This window comes from Natrix helvetica (genome assembly GCF_964273705.1).
Source record: "Natrix helvetica genome assembly, chromosome: 1".
Taxonomy (NCBI): Eukaryota; Metazoa; Chordata; class Lepidosauria; order Squamata; family Natricidae; genus Natrix; species Natrix helvetica.
In genome coordinates, this window is record NC_138548.1 from 18,312,036 (window position 1) to 18,338,250 (window position 26,215).

At 44.7% G+C, this 26,215-nt stretch overlaps 1 protein-coding gene across 1 annotated transcript in view; it reads right to left on the minus strand.

The window, feature by feature from the left end:
• Positions 1–2,487: 2,487 nt before the first annotated feature.
• The window catches only part of CILP2 (cartilage intermediate layer protein 2), a 53,648-nt gene continuing 29,920 nt past the window's right edge, over positions 2,488–26,215 (minus strand). The window contains exons 4-9 of the mRNA XM_081958133.1: positions 25,671–25,862; positions 20,513–20,671; positions 13,336–13,650; positions 11,626–11,734; positions 7,944–8,101; positions 2,488–6,474 (exon numbers count right to left, since the gene is read on the minus strand). Coding sequence (XP_081814259.1) covers positions 4,088–6,474; positions 7,944–8,101; positions 11,626–11,734; positions 13,336–13,650; positions 20,513–20,671; positions 25,671–25,862 — 3,320 coding nt within the window. The 3' untranslated portion in view covers positions 2,488–4,087. The remainder of the gene's footprint in view (positions 6,475–7,943; positions 8,102–11,625; positions 11,735–13,335; positions 13,651–20,512; positions 20,672–25,670; positions 25,863–26,215) is intronic.

Consider the following 26,215-nt stretch of genomic DNA (forward strand, 5'->3'; position numbering starts at 1 on the left):
AGGAAGCTGGAACGGAGCGAGTGGCTGATTTTGGTCCTTTCTCCTCTTTTGTGCTATTGTAGGTACAAGAGCAGCTGAGGCCAACTCGGGAAGTTTCCAAGCACCAGGAATTTGCTGCCTTCTTCCTCTTAACACTCGTGCCTGCTTTTCTCATTACTGCTCCTGGAGAAACGGAGGCAGGGAGGATGCCAAGCCACAGGCTCTGAGCTTAGAGGTGTCTTGTAAAGCTCGATTCCTTCCACCCGGTGGAGGTGAAAAAGCAGGCACGTTCCTATGTTTGGAAGCGGGGGGGTGGGGGGGTTCAGTTCTGCTGAATTTCCAAGGAGGAAAATGTCTAGCTGAAACCAATCCATGCTTACTTTTTTTCCCCTCCAAACGTAGCCTAAACAGGTTTTTGGGAAGAGAGCAAGTCTCTGTTGGGACTTCTTTCCATGAATAATATTTAAAAAAGAAACAACACTCACAATTTTTTTACTGATTGAAAGGCCTAAAGCTCAGTCTAGGGCAGGGGTCTCCAACCTTGGCAACTTTAAGCCTGGGAGACTTCAACTCCCAGAATTCCCCAGCCAGCTGGCTGTTCCACTGATTAATTGTTCTAACTGTCAGGAAATTTCTCCTCAGTTCTAAGTTGCTTCTCTCCTTGATTAGTTTCCACCCATTGCTTCTTGTTCTACCCTCAGGTGCTTTGGAGAATAGTTTGACTCCCTCTTCTTTGTGGCAACCCCTGAGATATTGGATCACTGCTATCATGTCTCCCTTAGTCTTTCTTTCTATTAAACTAGACATACCCAGTTCCTGCAACCGTTCTTCATATGTTTTAGCCTCCAGTCCCCTAATCATCTTTGTTGCTCTTCTCTGCACTCTTTCTAGAGTCTCCGCATCTTTTTTAAAATCGTGGCGACAAAAACTGAATGCCGTATTCCAAGTGTGGCCTTACCAAGGCATTCTAAAGTGGTATTAACACTTCAATGGATCTAGATTCTATCCCTCTGGAATGACATGATCCCAGGACACTAAGCCCATCATAAATATGAGTCAGTTGCCAAGTGTCTGAATTCTGATCACGTCACCATGGGGATATTGCAAAGGTCGTAAGTGTGAAAAATGATCGTGTCACTTTTTTGAGTGCTGTGACTTTGAATGGTCACCCAACAGTTGTCAGTCAAGGACTACCTTTAACTGCAGAAAGCGGAGAATTAAGAAATTGCCACCTCCTCTCAGTTCCAATCCAGTCACATTGATAACATTTGGTTTCCTCTTGAGGAAACAGGGGGGGGGGGGGATTAAACACAGGTCGGCAGAACCATATATTTTGCAATAAATAACTTAAAGATCTAACATAGCCTCCTGGCTGGAGAGAATCAGGAACCTCTCGTGAAGAAAATGCTTATCATCCCATTTCTGTGAAAGACTCTTCGCCTTGTCTCCTGCCCCTTCTGGTCTCCGTCTTCAAATCCAAGGTAAAGGTTCCCCTCGCACATACACTACATTGCCAAAAGTATTCGCTCACCTGCCTTTACTCGCATATGAACGTACTGTAAGTGACATCCCATTCCTAATCCATAGGGTTCAATATGACGTTGGTCCACCCTTTGCAGCTATAGCAGCTTCAACTCTTCTGGGAAGGCTGTCCACAAGGTTTGGGAGTGTGTTGATGGGAATTTTTGACCATTCTTCCAGAAGCGACTTTGGGAGGTCACACACTGGTGTTGGGCAAGTTTACGTGGCCTACCACTTTGTGGCTGAGTTGCTGTCATTCCCAAACACTTCCACATTCTTATAATACAGCTGACAGTTAACTGTGGAATATTTAGGAGAGAGGGAATTTCACGACTGGATTTGTTGCACAGGTGTCATCCTATCACAGTTCCACGCTGGAATTCACTGAGCTCCCGAGAGCGACCCATTCTTTCACAAAGGTTTATAAAAACAGTCTGCATGCCTAGGTACTTGATTTTATACCCCTGTGGCCATGGAAGTGATTGGAACACCTGATTCTGATTATTTGGATGGGTGGGCGAATACTTTTGGCAATATAGTGTATGTGCTAGTCATTCCCGACTCTAGGGGGCAGTGCTCATCTCCGTTTCAAAACCAAAGAGCCAGCGCTATCCGAAGACGTCTCCGTGGTCATGTGGCCTACAATGACTAAACGCCAAAGGCACATGGAATGCTGTTACCTTCCCACCAAAGGTGGTTCCTATTTTTCTACTTGCATTTTTTACGTGCTTTCGAACTGCTAGGTTGGCAGAAGCTGGGACAAGTAACGGGAGCATATTCCGTTATACGGCGCTAGGGATTCAAACCGCCAAACTGCCGACCTTTCTGATTGACAAGCTCAGCGTCTTAGCCACTGAGCCACCACATCAAATCCAAAATGCAGATTCAAATTTGGGATTCCAAATCAGATGGTCCAAAAATGAAATTTTATTAGCAACCCTCTCTTATTTTATTAATATCTAAAGACATAACAGCAGGATGGATAAGTACTGTAGCGTGTTTTTTTTCAATACTTTATTATACTTTCCCATATCCCCATCCATAATACCTATTGTAGGTATGCATTTGTTAATAAAACATTACAAAAAAAGGCAATTTTGGTAGCATTGCGTGATGGTCCCTATTAAGATTCTTTTTTGTTTGTTTTTGTGTTTTAGCTGTGCAGTTAAACACCACCCAAAAAAGATTTTTGCTATATAGCACATACATTGATTTTTCTCAGCATGAGGCTATCTGAAAAGTGCACAAAGAATCTCGAAGAACAGGAAAATGTCCAACACTTTTCTGTGGAGATTGTGCGCTTTCCAAACACCCTCAGGCTGAGGAAAGCAGTTTATGTGCTATATGATAAGAATCTTCTTTTGTGTGGTGTTTATCCACACTACTAAAACACAACCAAAAAAAAAAAGAACCTTGGAAATAGTCCAACAATGCTGACGTTCTGATATTAATTATTAGACATTTTCTGAGAAATAAACATTTGCGTTTAATAACAGGGAAATGCCGTGGTTTTTAAGCGAACCCATTGCAGTGTTTGCAAGATCCTGGAAGCAAATACCAGTTTCCAGAAAAAAAGAAAATATTGTAAATTATAGTCATGTCACCACAGAATGCTGCAAATAGCAATAAATGCCAGCAAGTTGCAAAGGGCCCAAAATGCAGTCACGTGATTGGGGTGGGTGCCCTGGGTGTTAGAATTTTGAATCTGGGTCTTAATTCCCCTTTTCAAGGTCCGTCATGGTTATGTGGTGTTTGTATGCTGATTCTGTAAACCGCTTAGAGAGGGCTGTAAAGCACTGTGAAGCGGTATATAAGTCTTAAGTGCTATTGCTGTTGCTATCGTAACTTCAAACAATCTCTAAGCAACCAGTCATAAGTCAAGGACTGCTTGTAGGGTGTTTCACTGTTGCTTTGTTGTTGATGACACGGGACTGACAGGAAGATTGTTAAACTTCAAAGGCAAGAGATGCTCTGTGTGTGTTAAATCTCTAGGAATGTCCATTGAGCAGTGATGCAAAAGAAGGCAAAGAAATGTGCCAATAGAAAAAAATATGAAAAGAGCTAGTCGCGCGTACTTCGGTTCTGAATCAGGTTGTAGCTACATTGTAATCCCGGGAAAATGGTGAGCAGAACAGAAAAGAGAATGGATAAAAAAATATTACACGAGAAACCATTTTCCTTAGAAAAATAAAGAGTACAATGGCATAGATTTCACCCGGGGTGGTGAGTGGGACTGTCCAGTTGAAACCCCACCCTTTTTGCATAAAAGGGGCGTGGCTTTGTTTGCATAGGGATGGGCGCCATCTTGATTTTGACCCCCTATGAATGTCCCTGCAGGTGGCATAGTAGTAATTTAGAAGTCTCAGGACACAGCAGGTCTACAATTGGGACCTGGAAGGGAGATTTATCACATTGGATTATGGAGATTGGCAGAATGTACTTTATGATGTGGTACATATTAAGATGAATTCTGAAGGCCGTGGGAATAAAACCTGTTGCAGTGAGCCTCGCTCACTCAGATACCCATCCTGAGGAGCTTCAGAGTGCGGTTGGATCACGAAGCTTAACAAATGTTTCTTCATGCTTCTCACTGTTGGATCGGAGAAGTACCCACCCTTCTTCGGCGGCTGGGACGGCGCTGTGTAGAAAAAACGGTCCGTAAACCAGACGGGTAAGATACCACTTGAGAAGGGCCCCGGAGTTGTTCGTTGGCGCTCATCTCACGGCGCATCTCGGTCAACGTCTGGGATGGGGATTCAAGCAGGCGTTGGAACAAGCTCTTTGTCCCGACTGGCTTTTCGTAACAGGTAAAAGTCAGAGCAGTGCCCCGATCGGACTTCATCTCGCGCGAAAAGCCATCCGAGGTGCCAGCAAAGCAGCGCCCAATTGCAATCTCCTTGGCAAGGTGTGGATTCTGGTCAGTCACAGTGTAGATGCCATAGTTGTGCCCCAAGGGATCCACTGGCGCCAGCATGGAGAAGGCCATAGTGTCATTATTTTCCACTAGAGGTGGGTGACGGCTTAGATACTCCCTCAAGTAGCTGTTGACAGCCGTGCGGTGGCAGCTCCCTTGTGGGATGACAGATACTACAGTCCTGTCCACCATTCCTTGGTCAAACAACATCCCGCTGCATTTGAATTCAACACAGGCTGCCGAGCTGTTAAGTATGTCAACGTCCCGGATGCTACGGGAATCCCTTAGGCCATACAGTTGTCCCCGAGTCCTTGGATGACTGCCACCCACATTTCGTGACCTCACCATGTATTCGTGTGGCCCATTTATCTTCACTTTGATATAGCAGGCCCGGAATTCTTGAGGGTTCGGCCACCAGGAGAGGTAGTCTCCTGTCCAAGTGGTCAGGTCAGTCTCTTTAAAAGGCACAACATTATATTCATATTTGTTCTCCTCCACTCGGTAAAATCGGAAGTGGTTGGCTGTGACGGGAGCCTGATCACACTCCTTCAGATTTCGATAGGCGTAAATGGGCCCATTGGTCTCATCGATATTGTTCTGGTTAGGTTTGGCAAGGTTGATCCTGAAAGCGGTCTTCTTCAGGGCATGGTCCTCATGGTCGGTTCTCTGGTAGCCAAGCTTGTTGAGGTAAGGCTGAGAGACACCTATAGCCCGAGGGTTGAGCTTTGGGCTTGAAGGAACAGCCTCCAGTTCTTCTCCTCCCATAGTTGCTGTGACATAGGCCGTGTAGGCATCAGCCCTCTCGCTGTCGCAGAAAGCAGGTAAACATGCACCGTTGGGACCTGTCACCACACTGTCAAATCGGCCCCAGGCCTGAGGGTTAGAAGGATAACCAGGTCTGGGTTCAAGATTGATGAGTGTCACAACAACTCCCTCCAGCTGCTCACTAGGGTAGAACTTTTCATTGATGTATGTTCTGACTTTGACGAAGCAGCGACGTCTTTCTGCAACATCCAGATTAAATAGGCGCCTTTCCCGGACTTCCAAGTTGCCGATCAAGAAATTTCTCTCTTCCCGTTTCTTGCGTTTCTTCTTGGCCAGCTTGAGAGAGGCTTCTTCCTCCCACAGGCCTGTAATAGGATTGAGGGACCAGAGTTTCATTTTCTCTGTATGTTCCAGTGTTTTGATGAGGTCCGTGTCCATCTTTATCTCCGCCCGCCCGATTTCTAAGCCCTGGCGTGTTTCTTCTTCCCAGAAATCCATCGAAAACATGCCATATGTCCTGAGAGGGAAGAGATCCCCTTCGGCATTGATGAAATTCAGGTCACTGGAGGCAGTGCTCACTGTACCGATGTCCCGTGGGTCCACGAAAGTAATGCTTGCCTTGACGGTCCCATTGTAGACCTGCCCATCAGATCTGAAGAAAGATCCAGGTGGGATGACTATCTCCCCAATAGGATGTTCTCCAGATACTTCTCCCAATGGAATAGTATTAGATTCCATTGATGCCAGGTCAACCGGCTTCTTCTTCCTCATCAGTTTGACTTCCTGGTAAACAGCCCCACCACGTTGGTCAAGTGGGAAAACCTTGACGGCGTCTACAAATTTCTGCAGCCGATCCACAAACGTGACCACAAGTCTCTCTGTATTGGGTGGCACCTCTATGGTGAATGTGCCTTGGTACCCGGTGAAGCCAATTTTCTCTGCACCCAGATAGATCTCACCAAAGCGGAGAGGTTCGCCATTGTCAGCGGCTGATGCTTTGCCCCGAACCAGAACTTTGGGCCGTGTACAGGTGGTACAACCACACTCTGCAACTACTTTGACGGGAAGGATGTAACCAGTACAATGGATTTCTCTCACTTCCATGTGTTGCGTCCCACAACAATGCTGAGCAGCATCTTGGCACCGCAGGCCATCTGAAGAGTTTCCAGTACAGGGAGTACTGGGGCAATGACCAACATTGTAAAAGTGGGAACCTGTTGCCTCTTGAAAACAATCATCGGGGAGTTTTATGAGATATTCCTCTGGCCGGGTTCTACATGCTGGAACATCTGGACCTGAAAGACGAAGAGAGGCTGAGATTAGGTGTCCTGTTAAGACCCAGTTATACTAGATTTGTGACATTTATGAATAACAGGCAAAAGGGGGCTGCTGCAATATCACAAGAGGTAGGTAGCAAAGAATGGCAGAAGCTGGGCCAGTCCTGGAGGCTGGAAAAGGCTTGGATAAGGGCTCTGAGTTGGAGGCAGAGATGGGGCCAAGGCTGTCTGGCAGTTCTCAGCTGCCTTCGGAGCTAGACAGCAGTGAGGCAGAGGAACATCTGGAGCCTGTTCCCATTGTGCGTCTGCACAGAGCTGTCAGAAGAAAAGAACAGCTAAGAAAGCAGGGTCTACTTGGGAGTAAAGCCACAGGTGGATGGTGAATGGCCCCTCCCATAGGAAATAAAAGAAGAGCAAAAGGAGAGTGGGCTTTTGCAGGAAACAATTTGTTCATTCGTTGCAGGAGTGTGAAGATCTGTCCATGAATCTCCGAGACTCTGTGCCAAGTCTTTCCTTGCACAGTACTATGTTTGGAAAATATTTACATGGCAGCTTTCCAAGCTGGATAAGGTCCGTGGTCATAAATTCACCTTTGAAAGGCTGTTTACCAGGCCTTTGCTGAATGTGAATGAGAGGAATTCACATGCGTTTAATAAAAGGGGTTTTGTCGGGACCAGGAATCTGCTTCGTGCTTTTTGGGGCCAGAACACTCAGTCCATCTTTTGTTCCTGAGAAGCTAATACTGCATGTTACCTCCAGCACCAAGAAATATTTCAATCTGAAAACTTACGGGAATCCTGTAAAATTCAACACTGAACTCAAAAGGCACAAACTTACAAAAATTATGATGATCTTTCTTTATAAGCTGCCTAGAGTTGCAGGTGGGTGGGCAACTTTAGGAATCAAAATAAATAAGGCACGTATTATGATTCACATACCAAAGTGACTATGCTCACCCAATACTGAGCCAAGCTCAAACAAACTAAAGTAGAATAAAATATGGATTAAAGTATAAGAATGAAGACATGGCATAAAAGGGACAGTTAGAAGCTTGCTTAAAGGGACAGGGAAATGTCATCAGCCTTCAACCACAACATGTTCCAGCAAACGTCCCTATGTCAAAAGTCCAAAACCACAAGGTTCAATTAAAGTTCGCATAAAGACACATAGTCAGTACCTATGGCCCAAGACAAAAGGAGAAGTAAGACCCCATCTCCTTATAAGTCTTTTCCCCCAAAATAACCAATAAGAAATGAGTTAAGTGTTTCCGTGTTGCGCTGCCTTTGAGAATGTATAAGAATGCCTGCTTCGATAATGAAAGTTGTTCATAATTTGCAATGTTAGCCATGTGCTAGCTCTCTGAACCTGGCTGCCAAATAAACTTTTCCAGTATCCTGAGAAGCCTGTCATTTTCTGCAATAAAACCACATTACCCTGAAACCAGATATTTCAAGAAGGCCCTGTCACACAAAAAAGCAGCTACTTACTTATTACTGTCAAATGGGCAGCAGAGGATTTGATTGAACTGTGGTCATTGCTGGCTTTGCAGTAGTATAAGCCAGCTTGGTGAGTTCTCAAATCACGTAACACTAAGCTCCTGCTGTAATTGTATGTTTTCCAGTTCAGGAGGGTTCCATTGTGATACCTAGAGAAACAGAAGGGGATGGAGAGAGGCAGAAAAGGGGGGAGGGGAAACCACTTATATTTGAATTGGTAGCAATTACCTTCTTCCTTGGTCAGTTCTGTAGACCGTTTCCACTCCCCAAACCTTCAAAAGCCAGTTTGCATTACACCATAACTTTTCTCACTGTTTTGTGCATGACACACAACGCTCTCTACATGGGGCTGCCCTTGGGAAGCGCCCGGAGACTGCAGTTAGTTCAGAACGCAGCCGCGCGGGCTGTGATGGGGAGTACGAGGTACTCCCATGTAACACCTCTCCTGCGCGAGCTGCACTGGCTACCTGTGGTTTTTCGGGTGCGTTTCAAGGTGCTGATTACCATCTTTAAAGCGCTCCATGGCACGGGACCTAGTTACTTGCGGGATCGCATCCTCCCACATACATCCCTGCGGCCAATTCGCTCACACAGAGAGGGACTTCTCCTGGTGCCGTCCACTAGGCAATGCCAACGGGCGACACCAAGGAGTAGGGCCTTCTCTGTGATGGGCCCAACCTTCTGGAATGACCTCCCCCCCGACATTAGAACCACTACTGACCTCCGCTCCTTCCTGCAAAAACTGAAGACTCACCTGTTCCGATTAGCAGGCCTGGCGTAATTACAACTATCCCTCCTGGCAAATGTACTATTAACTGGTTATTTTAGGGGTATTGTTTTTAATTTATTGTCTGTGTTTTAGGGGTTTAAAAACTTATATTTATATATACTGGCTTTGTACAGTTCTTTTAATTCCATTTTAACCTCCTCCATTCCAACTGTACATATTCAACTTTTTATTGTATTTTGATATATTTTGCATGGACTGTACACCGCCCCGAGTCCCTTTTGGGAGAGGGGGCAGTCTAGAAGCACGGTAAAATAAAATAAATTTTAGGATGAGGCAAATAAATGTAAGGATTGCCACAACCGAGTTCCTACTTAAGAAAAGCTTCTTTTATTTTTTAGAGAAAGTGATAAGTTGGAATACAAAATGGACTTATTAGATTAAGTTTAAAATACAGTATGTTACTATTTCCGGTAACTCTTAGTAGACTTTTACAAATTAGGGCTGAATTATAAGTTTTTATGTCTATGGAGATTCTCAATTATCCAGATCATGGTTGTCCCAAAAGTGCTTTTTCAAAAGGCAACTGGACTTTGTTTTTCCTTGAAGACATTTTGCTCCTCATCCGAGAGACTTCTCCAGTTCACTGAAGTCAGAACTGAAGAATCTGCTTGGATGAGAAGCGAAATGTCTTCCAGGAAAAGCAAAGTCCAAGTTGCCTTTTGAAAAAGTATCTTTATGAGTTTTTATAATTAGATTTTTTATTATAAGGGGTGATATGGGAAGAATAACCTCCTCCTTATTGAAATATTAGAGAGGGTTTTTAAGTTTCTAAAGTTTATACTTGTCTGGAGGGAATGGGCAGTTATATTTTATATATTTTCTATTCCCCCCCCCCCATATCTTTGCACTTCTTTTTCCTCACTTTTTACATTTTTCTTAATTTGTATTAGTCATTTGTCTTTGTATTGGTAAACTCTAATAGAAAAAGGCTCAGCTCCTACTGACTATATGAATATGTATATTCTTGGCAGCAAAAGTTACTTGTGGCATTCACTGCTCTCCCAAGACAGTCCTTGGACTGCTGTTCTCCAGACTAAATATGTACCATATTTTTTAGAGTATAAGACACATCGGAGTATAAGATGCACCAAAGAGTCTGAAGAGGCAAATTAAAAGAAAAGTTTTTGCATTCTGCAGATTTCCCAAAAATGACCCGTTTTCCACAAAAACTGGCCTGTTTTTTTGTCAAAAAAAGAGCATGCATAGCCTTTAGGAGTTTTGTAGAGTGCTCCAGGGGGCTGGGGGGGGGGAGAAATGAGCAGAAAACGGCCTGTTTTTCGCTCATTTTTGCCCTCCCCCCAGCCCCCTGGAGCACTCTGGAAGCCTCCTAAAGGCTATGCATGGCCATTTTGGTGAAGGGGGCGGGGTTTCAGGAGGCCAAAAATGCTGTATTCAGTGTATAAGACGCACCCAGTTTTCAGCCTCTTTTTTTGAGGGAAAAAGGTGTGTCTTATACTCAGAAAAATATGGTGTTTATGTATGTGCATGTATATATGTATGTATGTATGTATGTATGTATATGTATATAGATAAACCCACCATCCTCACCTTTAGTTCACCCTGCCATTGGTTTTGATTTTTTTTTTTAAAAAGAGTCATCATTCACTTGAGGAAGCTTGCTGAAGTGGTGGTATGGCAGTAGGGCAGATCAGGTTGAACAGAAAGGGAACAGAGCCACAGGACCAGGTGTTCCTCTCTTGTTATCCTGGCTTCGAAATTGCTTTTACCTCAGTTCAACCTATCACTTGAAATGCCCTGCAGTGTGTGTGTGTGTGTGTGTGTGTGTGTGTGTCCACTTGTAGTCACAACAAACACACACACACAGAGTTATTTTCTTTTTTTCACATGGATATTTTGGTGACGTTTTCAAAAGGGCTTTGATCCATGTTCCCCAATTGTATAATCTCAATATTTTAAAAGCTTGTTTTTCAAAGACGTTTATATGGAATAGTTTAGTGTATCATTTGGCCCTATAAAACATAGCTGTGTTTTGGAGAAATAAAGGCCAGTTCTTACTGGCAGCCTTTATTGGACTCAGACCCGAGACAACAAATGTCATGATTGATCAGGGTGTCCCAAGTTTCCACAAATGTCTTCTGGCATCTACTGAAAAGTTGTTTTAGATTAGAAGGTCTCATTTGAGTGACAGGTGTCAGGACAGACTGGCATTAGTTTTTAATAGTTTGTTTTCGATCTTACTCTGTTTGCTTGTTTTTTTTTTTTTTAATCTGATGCTCTTAAACTTCTGAGAGTCTCAATTAAGAATAGCAATACCAATCGACATGCTTTCTGGAAGATGTAATGAATAATGTTTTTGTGGTTTTTTTTGTTTAATTAAAACAATAAAAAAAATAAAGAATAGCAAGTTTAAATTTGAAAAAAAAAAATTGAATGTTGCTTTCTCCATGAAATATTAGACCTGTCAATCTTCCTCAGCCTGAAATCTGAAAAAAAACAAATGATCACCAGATGGCAGCAAAGAGATGCAGAAAACTCTTAACTTCGCTTCCACCTGTCAGGGATCCAATTTTTCCTGTTTGCTAGCACCAGGCCTCAGTCTTCTATCTGCAAAATGGTGCATAGCACTGACTTATCATACAGGGCTGTCTGTTGGGATTATTGCTGGGTAATCCACAACAAGTTCCTGTTTAAAAACAAGAGCGAGTAATGCAAGTTCCAAAGTTGTGACTGCAACTTCCTCCCACAAAGACAGGACTCTACAGCAAAAATGTTAGTAGCAAGAGAAAGTGGTTGAGGAGTTTGTTTTTTTGTTCCCTCCATCACTTCAGCTTTTTATTCCCAGAGAATGAGACAGACACAGGCTTAAGTTCCACTGTGAGTTTTCCCTCTGCTCTCCTGAATTCCACCTGCAGCATGACTCACCAGTAATATTTTTGGGGTTCAGGGGTGCCTTGGGCACTGCAGCAGAATCTCACTTTTTCTCCAACCATCCTCACTTTTGATTCAGGACTGGTCACCATGTAAAGTTGTTCTGCCATGAATGGGAAGGGAACGGAAGGAAAGGAAAGGAAAGGAAGAAGGAAGACAGAAGGGAACGAAAGAGGAAAGGGAAGGGACAAACAAAAATATTAATCTGACCAAAGTACCTTTGTCTCACCAAAAACAGGCAATTTATGGAGGATGAGGTTTCCCTTTGCCTCCCTTCAGTGTTTTATAGGTTTGCTATGCTTCCAAATTGGCTAGCCAACTTCCAATTTAGTTAGGACATCGCCAATATTAATTCCAGAATTGAACCCTGGGTAATTGGTCAGTTTTTGTGAGTTTCAAGGAAGTGTTACACAACAAAGTTTATATCTAGCCGATGCAATCACATCATGTACTGTTTCACAAGGTCAGGTGATTATTATTTTTTTCTGGCCAAGCACAAACTCAGTCTGCTTTTGGGTTGCCTCGCCAGCCAATCTATTGAAGAAATGGGTTAATTCAGTAGCCGCGTTCAGTGTCTTTGACCCAGAATTCAGTTGAAATGGCCTCTACCCAGGGGTGGGCTGCTGCAGATTCACACAGGCTCGGGAGAGCCTCTAGCTAAAAATTTGCCCAGTTCGGAGAACCCGCAAATCTCACCCCTGTCTGGCCACACCCACCCTCCCAGAAGTTCCCACATTGCCTGTTTGGGATGCCAGTTAAGTACATGGCCTGTGCGGAGGCTGAGGGGGAGCGAAAAATGGGCCTCCCAGAAGTTCTGGAGGGTCTCCGGAGCCAGGGGGAGGACATTTTCGCCCTCCCGGAGGCTCAAGGAAAACCTCTGGAGCCCGGGGAGGGTGAAAACACACACACACACAAATGAGGTGCAGTAGACCGACTAGGCCATGCCTACCCAGTAACTGGGCAGAGAACCCTTTGCTAAAGTTTTTGAAGCCCTTCCTCTACCCAACTCTGAGCATAAACTCTGCTGCCCTCGGTGCCACTTCCAGTGCTGCCTCTATAGTCCCTATTCCAGTCTTTCTGCCAGATTGCAGTGTCTCGATTTCTTGTATTCGGAGAATATTAGTGGTTAAGATGCTGGCCGTGAGTTCTAGTCCTGCCTTAGACATGAAAAACCAACTGAGTGACTTTGGGCCAGTCGCCCTCTCTCAGCCCAACCTGACCCACAGGGTTAGTGTTATGGGGAAAATAAGAGGAGGGAGGAGTATTAGGTATGTTTGCTGCCTTGAATTATTTATAAATCATAATAAAGATAAGATTAAAAAAGTCAAATGAATAACCATTAACGAGACCCATGGGTTTAGCCCTTTTATGAAAATCTGGAACTAACTAATGTAAATTGTAAATGTAATTGTGAATGCCCCAACACTGGAAGTTTTTAAGAAGATGCTGGATAACCATTTGTCTGAAATGATATAGGGTTTCCTGCCTAAGCAGGGGGTTGGACTAGAAGACCTCTGAGGTCCCCTCCAACTCTGTTATTCTATTCTATTCTATATAGGGTGGGTGGGAGCTGCACAGTAAAGCAATCTTCCCATATTTTATTGGGGGGGGACGACTTCCTTCAGCCTGCAGATCAGGAATAGGTAGTCCTCGACTTATGACAATGATTTTCCCACCCCCAGCCTGGCTCCACAGTGCACTTACCCAGTCTGTGGAGTATGATCTCCACCAAAGAGGTCCCAGAGCCATTGACAACAGGTGAGGCATTACTTGGTGCAAAGCGCTCAAGCTTAGCACTGACGTTGGTGCTATTGCCAGCACAGATGCCACGGATGGTGAACTGACCCCAACGGTTGCTTTGGGCCAAGGGGGTGAGAGGCTGGTCTGCCAGGGCTATTGGGACATCGGCAAGGGGCATCCCATCGGCCCGCCGTACAGTGCCCAAGAGTGTGTGGTTGGGACAAATGCAGCCAGTACAATCCTTGTTGGGGATGCCGATGGCGCAGCTGAGCTGGCAAGCTAACAAGAGAGAACCAAGAGTGTGCATTAAGAGTCAGGTCTTGTTAGTGAAGGGGAGAAACAAATGAGGATTTATAATGGGGGTGTCAAACTCAAGGCTTGGGGGCCCACGGAGTGCTTAGATCTGACCCATGGGGCCACCCTGGAAACAGCAAAGTGCTGGCCCATGGTGCCTGAGCCAGCAAAAATGGAGTTCGGGCAGGCTGCAAGCAATGTTCCCTCTAATTTTTTTTCAGTGTGTGCGGAAAAGTATAGTGTTTGAGCGGCACATTTTCATGCCTGAGCACCTGAATGTTTTTCACAGATGTCACCCAAGACAACAACGAAAGCAGTGTTATTTGAAACTCACAGTTATGTTTATTCAAGGTACCCGCTTAATTAAAAGTGTTATATAATATATAACTATATAATAACAGTAAGATTCTACATTTAGGCAACAAAAACGGAATGCATAGGTACAGTATAGATGATACCTTGCTCAGTAGTAGTAACTGTGAAAGGGATCTTGGAGTCCTAGTGGACAAGCATTTAAATATGAGCCAGCAGTGTGCAGCAGCTGCCAAAAAAGCCAACGCAGTCCTAGGCTGCATCAACAGAGGGATAGAATCAAGATCACGTGAAGTTTTAATACCACTTTATAATGCCTTGGTAAGGCCACACTTGGAATACTGCATTCAGTTCTGGTCACCATGATGTAGAAAAGATATGGAGACTCTAGAAAGAATGCAGAGAAGAGCAACAAAGATGATTAGGGAACTGGAGACTAAAACATATGAAGAACGGTTGCAGGAACTGGGTATGTTCAGCTTAAGAGAAAGAAGGACTAGGGGAGACATGATAGCAGTGTTCCAATATCTCAGGGGTTGCCACAAAGAAGAGGGAATCAAACTATTCTCCAAGGCACCTGAGGGTAGAACAAGAAGCAATGGGTGGAAACTAATCAAGGAGAGAAGCAACTTAGAACTGAGGAGAAACTTCCTGACAGTTAGAACAATTAATCAGTGGAACAGCTTGCCTCCAGAAGTTGTGAATGCCCCAACACTGGAAGTCTTTAAGAAGATGTTGGATAGCCATTTGTCTGAAACGGTATAGGATTTCCTGCCTGGGCAGGGGGTTGGACTAGAAGACCTCCAAGGTCCCTTGCAACTCTGCTATTGTATTGTATTGTATTGTATTGCACTGTATTGTATTATTGTAATATATATAGTAAGTTGAGGACTACTTGTATTCAAGTTCAATGGATGACTCTCTATGGGAAAAGGATCAAAACTTTCCTCTATCCCAGTGGTTCTCAACCTGTGGGTCGGGACCCCTTTGGGAGTATCAAACGACCCTTTCACAGGGGTCGCCTAAGACCATCGGAAAACACATATTTTCGATGGTCTTAGGAACCGAGACACCACAACATGAGGAACTGTATTAAAGTGTCACGGCATTGGGAAGGTTGAGAACCACTGCTCTATCCACATTTTCCATACTCTGAATTACTTTATACGCTTTATACTTTCCCCCTTACTATCCAATAGTCTGCAGTGATATTAGCAAGTTATGAATAAATTACCCATTGATGTAGATTAGCAATACAATACAATACAATACAATACAATACAATACAATACAATACAATAGCAGAGTTGGAAGGGACCTTGGAGGCCTTCTAGTCCAACCCCCTGCCTAGGCAGGAAACCCTATACCGTTTCAGACAGATGGCTATCCAACATCTTCTTAAAGACTTCCAGTGTTGGGGCATTCACAACTTCTGGAGGCAAGCTGTTCCACTGATTAATTGTTCTAACTGTCAGGAAATTTCTCCTCAGTTCTAAGTTGCTTCTCTCCTTGATTAGTTTCCACCCATTGCTTCTTGTTCTACCCTCAGGTGCCTTGGAGAATAGTTTGACTCCCTCTTCTTTGTGGAAACCCCTGAGTTATTGGAAGACTACTATCATGTCTCCCCTAGTCCTTCTTTCTCTTAAGCTAGACATACCCAGTTCCTGCAACCGTTCTTCATATGTTTTAGTCTCCAGTCCCCTAATCATCTTTGTTGCTCTTCTTGCAATTGGGGTACATAAAGAAACAAACCTATTATTCATTGAGTTGCATGTATACAACATTTATATATTGGCTGGCTGTAAACTATATTTAACCATTTGTTTTTATATGATGATCCAAGAACTGGAACCATTTGCTGTATCAATACTATGGATGGTAACACCTGGCTGACAATGGCTGATCCCCCCAAAACTAGTAGACTCTGTACTTCTGCCAGAACAATCTACATGGAGGTTAGCCAATTTGAACTTGCTAAAGAAATCTGATCAGTCACCTTTGAGAGGATGAACCAACAGAAAATAAAGTTGGTTTTCAATATATTAAATGGCTCATTTAATATACAGCCCTTTCATACGCAAATGATATAATAATGCATGGAATGTGTGATGAAATGTTGATTTGTAAGTACTAATTTTCAGACGTAAAAATACAAAGATGCATAAAAGATGCAAACCAATACCGTAGGTCAGTTTTCTGTTTCCTGAAAATTATCCCTTTCTTCTCTTGTGCCATTGGTAAAAAAACAGAAGACTAATTCAAAGCATTTAAAAAGAAAATAGATAATGACAGCATGCAAGTTTCAGCAAAGCCTTCCCCTGACAGAGAAGGGAAAGAGGTATATGACCCTACACTTTCAGAATCAAACAGAAAGAAATCCCCTCCCAGACTAAACGTGTGTGTGTGTGTGTGTGTGTGTGTGTGTGTGTGTGTGTTTCGCGCCTATACTTTGCAATAGATAAGTGCAACAGACCGATCGGGAACCTGAAATCCAACCGCTTCCCCAAAGGCAGAGTGCTCTAATGTGCTTTCAGCAGCCCTTCGGGGCTGATGGTCCTGTTCACGGTTATCACAAGGAAGCCCCGCTCCATTAAGTGGAGATTACTTTCGGGAAAACAATTCGCGGGCTCACCGCCTGCCTTACGCGCTCAAAGCTTCAAAAAACAGTCCCGGATAGACGCCAATAAGCAACGGGGGCTGCAGGTGCCGGGCGATTGAAGTGCTCTGCTCTACCCAGAGGGAAGGAGGAGGCAACCACCAGCAGCACCCCCAGCGCCCGCCAGGCCACACGGCAAAATGTTGCTCGTGCGGTGATTGGCTGGTCCTGCCAAAAGACGGAACTGGCTTGGTAGTACAGCCACTCCGTGACAAGCTTGAACGAAGTCCTGGGCCAGGGGTTGCTGGTGGTGGCAGCAGCGGTGTGTGTGTGTTACCTTTCCGGCTTGTTGATTCCTCTTGGTCCTGAATTGCATGGTGTCATTTCGGCTTCGTTGCTCGCCCCGGCTTGGCAGTTTCGTTTCGGGGGAGGAAGGCAGCTGGCAGAGCTGAGGATTCATCACGCTAAAAAACACTGTGCGGCAGTTGGAAACTACTGCACAGCATTTTCTTTTCAAGTGTGCAGCTGCGCAGCTGCGCTGCTTAGAGGGAACATTGGCTGCAAGCGGCTCTCCCAAACTCCATTTTTGCTGGCAGAGGATTGTAGGAGTCCGTCGCAGCTGAAAACGGAGCTCTGTTTTCCCTGGCAGAGCACTCAGGCCACCACGGGTACCCCCGAGACATTGAGCTGGCCATGTCCCCCTGGCCATGCCCCCCTCCTCCCCCCCGTAAGGTCAAACACAACCCTGATGCAGCCCTCAATGAAATCGAGTTTGATACCCCTGATTTATAAGGAACTAGCTGATGACCCGCCATTGCCCAGGTATTTACAGATATCAAAGTGTTTGTCTGACAGGGAGCCATTTCCTGCTCCTACTCCCATGCCCATCATCCCTGCCCTCACACTTCTCCTCCCGTGCACTCCTCTTTCCCACTCTGTCTATGATCCTGGCACTTTGCATGAAATCCATCCGGCACTTCCCCATTGGTCCACTGGAGGACGAACGTCATGGCTGGCTTTCCAGAGGAAGCTGTGAAGGAACTGACATCACAAACCATTACTCGGCTTAAGGGCCGAGGTTCTCTCTTCGGCCTCCCATGACATCATAAACAATTGCCACTCTAGGATGCTGCACTCGCTCTCCTTAACGGGCCAGGCGTTCCAGAGTTGTGCTGGAAGAGACAGACAGACAGACACATACACACACCCCAGAGGTGTCTTACACACACACACACAGACACACAGTATTTGTTTCCAGAGCAGGGACGTGCGGTCATTGGAGGCAGGGGAGGCAGAGCCTCACCTCTCATCATGAAATAATAATATATAATAATAATATCCACAAGGGAGTTTCATATATATAAGAGGAAGAGGAGGGAGGAAGAGGAGTGCGTGCGGGGCGGTGCCAGCTGGGCAATCGGCAGAGGCAGGAGGGTTCTCGGAAGCGCCAATAACCTTCCTGTCTCCGCTGTACTTTGCGCGCTCCTCGCGACTGCAATAGACGTCCAGAAGTGGCAGGGGCTTGTTGACGTCGCCGCAGCTGCCATGCGCGGATGGATGGAGGTAGCGAGAGTGGCGCCGAGGCAGTCCGGCGGACGAGCGACCGAGGATCAAGCTGCCTGATCCTCCATCGCTCGCTCGCTCTTTCGTCCGCCCGGACCCCTCGGCGCCACTCTGGTTACCTCCGTCCGGCCGTGCCCAGCAGCGACGTCGGTGATGTCATCAAGACGAAGTGGCTTGGAGGCAAAGTGCTTTTCAGTGCTTTTCTGTGCGTCTGGCGTTTAGGTAGATAGCCGGATGTCCTAAACGCCAGACGCACAGAAAAGCAGCTGCTGTTGGGGATTGCAGAACGCGAGCCAGCGAAGCGCTCCGTGATCCTTTTCTGTGCGTCTGGCGTTTAGATAGATAGCCGGATGTCCTAAACGCCAGAGGCACAGAAAAGCAGCTGCTGTTGGGGATCGCAGAACGTGAGCCAGCGAAGCGCTCCGTGATCCTTTTCTGTGCGTCTGGCGTTTAGATAGATAGCCGGATGTCCTAAACGCCAGACGCACAAAAAAGCAGCTGCTGTTGGGGATCGCGGAACGCGAACCGGCGAAGCACTCCGCGATCCTTTTCTGTGCGTCTGGCGTTTAGGTAGATAGCCGGATGTCCTAAACGCCAGACGCACAGAAAGGCAGCTGCTGTTGGGGATCGCAGAACACGAGCCGGCGAAGCGCGCTCAGGAAGGCGGGGAATGGGGTCACGTGTGCTTGAGGCTGAGGCAGCCTCAGGCTCCAGCACACGTGGTCCCATTCCCCGCCTTCCTGATGACGTCATCAGCCTCATCAGCCGTAAACCTCACCACACGTCACTGTTCCAGAGAGTAAGTCATCTGTGTTCCAAGTTTGGTTGAAATTGCTTGAACAGTTCCAGAGTTATGCTGGAACACACACACACACACACACACATTGCCTATTGCCCTCAACAATCTGGATCCTCATTTTACCGACCTCGGAAGGATGGCAGGCTGAGTCATTTTTGAGCCCCGTCAGGATCAAACTCCTGGAGTGAACAGGGAGTTAGCAAATGTTGCAAAATGAGGAATGCTGGGGGCACCTTTCTTCAGCCAAAAACGAAAACCGCATATCCTGCATCTGATTACCTGTCTTGCGTTTTCCTCCCCCCCTCCCGTTCAGGGACAATTTCTTCCCTTGCAGATTGCTTGATAACCTATCTCTTCCTAAACTGCTTTTCTTTTGCGTACAGGCTATGCTTCCCTGAAAGCTGCAAATCAGCTCAGCTCTGTCATCGTGATTAGTTAATTAGCACCCAAGCACAGCTTGTGCTGCTATCTGAAATTGCCACGATCCTCCTTTTGTATCCTAAGCAGCCTGGAGCACTTTTAAGCTTGCTGGTACCAAGGCAAGCCTTTCAATGTGTACTCTCCGTTGTGTGCTTGTAATCTTTTCCTTTGCAATGAGCAGAGATGCAAACATTGATTTCCCCTTGCTAATTATCCCCCTAAAACAGGGGGTGGGTTGCTACCGGCATTACTACCGGTTCTGCACGCAAAAATTTTTGTTTGCGCTCGCTTCGCTCACATGGGAAATGTGCACTCCCCGTGCGGGAGCATTTGCACCTAAAAAGGTCTGCGCAAAAGGGGGAAAAAACTAAATTTTTGCAATGAAGATTGTTATGCGCATGCACAGTACCAAAAACCAAGATGGCGGCGCTGGCGATAGAACCAGTTTGGGGCATGGCAGGCCAAGTTATTACCTACTCGGCTGAACCGATCCAAACCATTAGGAACCCACCTCTGCCCTAGAATCAAGGTGAGGATTTCGAAGGGGAGAGGGGGGGAGGCCTATAAGATTTGCCTCCTTCTTCCAGGTTTCTCATGAACTGAATTTGGGAATATGAGCCTTCCCTGCTGTTAGGACTCCTCTCTAGCTAATTGGGCTTGTATCCTCATGATATTGTAAGTATTTAGGAGTAAGTATTCATCTTTTCTAAGATTTATTAAAGTCCTGGCTTCTCTCCTTTGGTATTCCTCCTGCAAATTCTAAATTAAGGGCTCGTCATGCAGATTAACAGAAATGTTGCCTTTAAGAATTTGTGGCAACTGAGGGCCACAGAAAAGAGTGGCCTAGAGGTAGAGCTCTCGCCTCACAACCAGGAGGCTGTGAGTTCAATCCTAGGTAGAGGCAAATATTTCTCTCTCCGGGCACAATGAGAATGTATCTGCTGAACAAAGCTCCGCTTTGACGACAGTAAGGGCATCCGGCCATTAAAGGCTCTGCTAGCTCCATTCAGTTGCTCAGAACTCCACCTTGCAAGGTATTATGCGGGGTCGTTAAATGATGATGATGATGACGACAGTGAGGGCCACAGAAATATGCATACAAGTCACACAACCTTTGAATAAAGGTTAAATATAGTCAGAGAGATTCTTGCCATTACCTGGACAAGATATGTTGGCACATATCTTCACCTCCAAGGGACGCCCCACACAATGTGAGTGCTTGGTTTTTTGACAACTTCGACGCCTCACTTGCTTCCCGCCACTGCCGCATGTTTTTGGGCAAGGACTCCAGGCTCCCCATTTGCTCCATTTGAGTTCTGCCGGGTAAGAAAAGCCACCGGCATTAATACTCAATTGTGCATTTGCCTTCATGGAACAACCTATCCAAAAGTTTCTGAAACTGGCATACCTGACATCAGCCCTACATATTTTTACTTGGACTGAGTCCTTTGGAAATCCATAGCTTTGGTGCTCTCTGAGCTGGGTTCTTTTCTTGCAAACATTTTATTACCCCACTAGGTAACATCATCAGTGGTAGCAGTGATGATGTTACCTAGTTGGGTAATGAAACCTCCCAACTCAGATAGCACCAAGGATCCCACAGTTCAACCTTGAGCTGCAGATCTCTCTTCTATTGGCAGTCAATACAGGAAGTCCTCGACTTACATCAGTTCATTTAGTGACTGCTCAAAGTTACAACGGCAATGACAAAAGTGACATGACCATTTTTCACACTTACGACCGTTGCAGCCATCCCCATTGGCCACCTGATTTGCATTCGGATGCTTGACAACTGATTCACATTTGTGAAGGCTGCGTTGTCCCGGGGTCAGGTGACCCCCTTTTGCAACCACCTGACAAGCAAAGTCAATGGGGAAGCCCGATTCATTTAACAACTGTTTAACAACGGCTGGGATTCACTTAACAAATGTGGCAACACAAGTCCAAACAAAAAAGGGGGCAAAACTCGCTTAACAAATTTCTTAGCAACATAAATTTTGAGCTCAGTCGTGGTCGTAAGTTGAGAATTACCTGTAGCTTATATGCCTGTGGAGACATGTATAGAATTGTGCTTCAAAATCCGTGATCATGAAAACTCGGGGATTACCCTTGTCCCCGTTTATTTAGAAATCCCATGAAAGAGTTTCAGTTGAGGTGTGTCTTCATATAATACCATGCCACTTTCCTTAAACCAAGGGTGTCCAAACTTGGGAACTTTAAGACTTGTGGACTTCAACTCCCAGAATTCCCCAGCCAGCATGGCTGGCTGGGGAATTCTGGGAGTTGAAGTCCACAAGTCTTAAAGTTCCCAAGTTTGATCACCCCTGCCTTAAACAAAACAGAGGTCCATGGGAACCCATCACTAAAAAAAACCCACCCCTGTTTATTATAATTATTGTGAATGCATATTATACCGATGTTCTTCAGATTTCACGGTAATCCCAACCTCAAAGAAGGATGTGAAGATTACTTTGGAATGTGAGATCTCTTGGCACAAGGAACATTTTGCCCCTTAAAGCATAAGCATTAAGGTAGCTTTAGGCACCCTGCCCTGTCTTGCATTGGCAAAGCTCTTTTGGACAGAAGTTCCGTTTTTATTCTCCTTCCTCTCCAGCCTCTACTCCCAAACCACAAACACATTTCTTTTTTTGTTGCAAATTTATTCTATGACTTCTGCACACACACACAAAATATGTGCGTTAAGCCAAGTAAAAGTTCAACATCTCTCCCAACCAATTTTAGAACAGGAATTCTTGCGCCTGAGAAGGTCAGCAAAAAGAGACAAGCAGTTGGCTTGCTTCTTCATGTCAGGGGAAATTTCACCCTGAGCTAATGAGGTCTTAGACCGACGGCTTTTCCAAACAGCATATCTTCAGAAAAGCGAAAGTAAGGTCCAATAACAAGTTCTAATTAAAACAAGCTTTAATACAAACATAAGAAAATAAACAAATCTATCTAATTGTTACATTTTGACAAGAGCAAATTATCGTCCACCTTCTTGGCAGACGAACAGAAGAACAAAAGGTAAAGAAGTCTCTGGAATGTGTGTGAGCAGGCGCAGTACATCACTTGCTGATAAGGCCTGTGACCTGCGCAGCAATTCATCAGTTCGGCTAGCAAACAATTAACGCAGTGACACTCCAATCCAAAACCACCCAGATCCACATTTTGAACAGAGAAAATGCTGGAGTTCTTCCCTAAAAGAATGTCTGCCCAGCAAGTTATTAAACATCACTGGAGAGTTGTATCACTTTTTTAATCAATCCGAATAGAGCTGGAAGGGACCTTGGAGGTCTTCTAGTCCAACCCGCTGCTCAAGCAGAAGACCCTATACCATTTCAGACAGGTCTTTTCTTAAAAGCTTCCAGTGATGGAGCATTCACAACTTCTGAAGGCAAGCTATTCTACTGTTTTATTGCCTTCACTGTTAGGGAAGTTTCTCCTTAATTCCAGGTTGCTTCTCTCCTTGATTAGTTTCCATCCATAGTTTCTTATCTTGCCTTCTGGTGCTTTGGAAAATAAGTTGACCCCCCCCCTCTTCTTTGTGGCAGCCCCTCAAATACTGGAACACTGCTATTTTGTCACCCCTAGTCCTTCTTTTCTCTAGTCTGGCCATACCCTATTCCTGTAACCGTTCTTCATAGGCTTTTGTCTTCAGGCCCTTAATCATCTTAGTTGCTCTTCTTTCCACTTTTTCCAAAGTGTTTGTTTATATACATTTTTATTTATATACTTATTTGTCCCTTTATATGTTGGACAGATAAATTGGAATGGCAAAGGAGAAGAATGTTTAGCACCAACTTTTGAGTGGAGAAGAAATAGGAGGTACAAAATCATAAGGAGGAATGAGTGCTCAACTCTGCTTTCTTGTCTTCTTCTACCCTCCCAATTCCATTTCCTTTTGAGTTGGGACTTTTCTTGTACAAATCTAAAAGCAGGATGTATCTTAATCGTGGCTTTTGCATGCAACTATTTAAAGACTGAAGAGCAAGACTATAATGTAGTAGCAAAAGTGACAATGACTGTGGGAAAAGAGGAAGGGACAAGCTCTTAAGCCCACAAAACACAGCACATAAGAAGAATAGAATAGAATAGAATAGAATAGAATAGAATAGAATAGAATAGAATAAACAGAGTTGGAAGGGACCTTGGAGGTCTTCCAGTCCAACTCCCTGCTTAAGCAGGAAACACTACACCACTTCAGACAAATGGTTATGCAACATCTTCTTTAAAAACTTCCAGTGTTGGAGCATTCACAATCTTTGGAGGCAAGTTATTCCACTGGTTAATTGTTCTAACTGTCAGGAAATTTCTCCTTAGTTCTAAGTTGCTTCTCTCCTTGATTAGTTTCCACCCATTGCTTCTTGTCCTGCCCTCAGGTGCTTTGGAGAATAGCTTGACTCCCTCTTCTTTGTGGCAACCCCTGAGATATTGGAACACTGCTATCATGTCTCCCCTAGTCCTTCTTAATGTAAGATACGTTATATTTTTTAAAAAAACCATTTAAATAATAAGTTTAGGAAGAGAAAGCAAATAAATAGGAATAAATACATTTTGGCAAAATGATACTTCTTTATTCATTCGATCGATATACCACTTTAGCTCTAGGAACTGCAGGGTTAAATAATATTCCTTCTAGTTCTTTCCTTCACCTTAATCCAATAATATAGATTAGATCCTGGAGAGAGACTGGCCTCAAAACACCTCAAATCAGTCAAATAGCACCTTTTCTGATGAACACATTTTATTAAAAAAAAATACATGCTATATAACTACTCCTTTATTTTTGGCTACCAAAGATTAACACAGCTGTCTTTCTGCAGTATTGTTGTTCTGCAAATCCACTTTCATACTGGCTACATTACACAACTATAACAGGATTTTGGCCAGTTACTCTCTTTTAGCCTCAACCCATCTCACAGGTTGTTGTTGTGGGGGGAAAAAAATTAGGTGTGTTTGCTGTCCTGGGCAAATTAAAGTTGATAAAAGTAATAAAGGTGAGATTTTAAAAAATCTAATAAAATAAATACACTAGCAGGATTAAACCCCTTGTCCTCCCGAGGTTTAGAAGGAAGAAAGACGGAGTAGCAAATCACACAGGGCATCAATGGGAAAAACTTTATTTATTCAATTTTTTATTGTTAGTGGCACATGCTTTTCTCACTTGGAACCCCTTGTCGGGCATCACAAGTCAGCTGCCGTCCCTGGAATCCCCATCACCAACTTCACGAAAACACCCTGTGCCGGGCTGATATTTTGGATCATTATTATTTTTTTGACAAAGAATTTAGACAACGTTGATAGATGTGTGCGTACTTAGGGTCAAATTCACCTCTTAGCCCCATCAGAACAAAGGATCGAGTGTCAGATCCCCAGGACAAAAAATGTTTAATGCTTGCCCAAAAACGTACTTGGCAGAAAACCTTGGCAGGGATCATGTTAATTAGAAAGGAATTGCTTTGCCCGTAAAAACAGAAGTTCTCTGGCCCTTTGGAGACCGCAAGGCCATTGCTGACATTCCTTGCAGGTGATGTCTTGACCCCAGGCCTGGGTGTGGTAGAGCTGTGTTGACTGCCCAGGCAAGTAGAGAGTTCTCCTTTCTTGAAAAATTCAGCGGCTTCACAGAGAAAAAAATAATCTAGATGGCATTTCAGACCTTGAGAGCCAGTTTAGAATAACAGAGTTGGAAGGGACCTTGGAGGTCTTCTAGTCCACCCCCTGCTTAGGCAGGAAACCCTACACAACTTCAGACAAATGGTTATCCAACATCTTTAAAAACTTCCAGTGTTGGAGTTTAGGGTAGTGGTTAAGTCATCAGGCTAGAAACTTGGAGGCTCTGAATTCTAGGCCTGCCCTAGACCCAAATCAGTCTGGGTGACCTTGGGCCAGTCATTCTCTCTTGGCCTTAGCAATGAGACAATGGCAAACCACTTCCAAAATCTTGTCAAGAAAACTGAAGGGACTTGTCCAGGTAGTCGCCAGGAGTCAAAGACACCAACAAAATAATAATATTGGAATTCAGAGACAGGATGTGGCTGGGAAAATGTCAGGTGTTGCAATAAAAATGGAGGCAAGGGAAGAGTAATAAAATATTTCTCCATTTTGGTAATAAGAAAAACCATACAAAATTTGTCCAAATGCCTATGAAGATTCTCAGTCATCCAGGTCATGCTTGTCCCAAAGGTGCTTTTTTCAAGAGGCAATTGGACTTTCTAGAAGCACTTTTGGGACAAATATCTTAATCGCAACCAGATCCCCATATTCCCCACCCTGACCCCAATATGAAATTAAAGTAGGTTGTGGGTGAAAACGAACCTTGGCAGGGTTCAGATCTGCAGGTCCGACGTTCCATGGATTTCCCAGGGCATTTTGACAGCGGTCCCAGTGCTGGTGCAGAGTTCTTCAGACAGGTCCGGTGTCTGGTTTGGATACCGCTGAGGCCACATGCTGTTTGGGAACAGGGACTCCAGGGAGACCAGGTTGACCATCCCGGCTTCTGCACAGGATCTGTTGGGCAGAACAAATTAAGGGGAAAAGAAACTCAAGAAGAGAATTATGTCTAGAACTGTGATGATTGGGTGATGACCAGAGGTGGCTTTCCATTTTTCTACTACCGGTTCACTCGTGTGTGCAACTGTCCGGGTGGGTGGGTGGAGCCTCCCACCGCCACCATTTCCAGTTCGGCCGATCCAGGCTGAACCAGGAGCAACCTACCTCTGGTAATGACCAAGGATTTTCTTCATAGATTATGTTATATTAAAGGACCTAGAGCAGTGATGGTGAACATAGTTTATGTTATGTTGAAGGACCCAGAGCAGTGATGGTGAACATAGTTTATGTTGTGTTGAAGGACCCAGAGC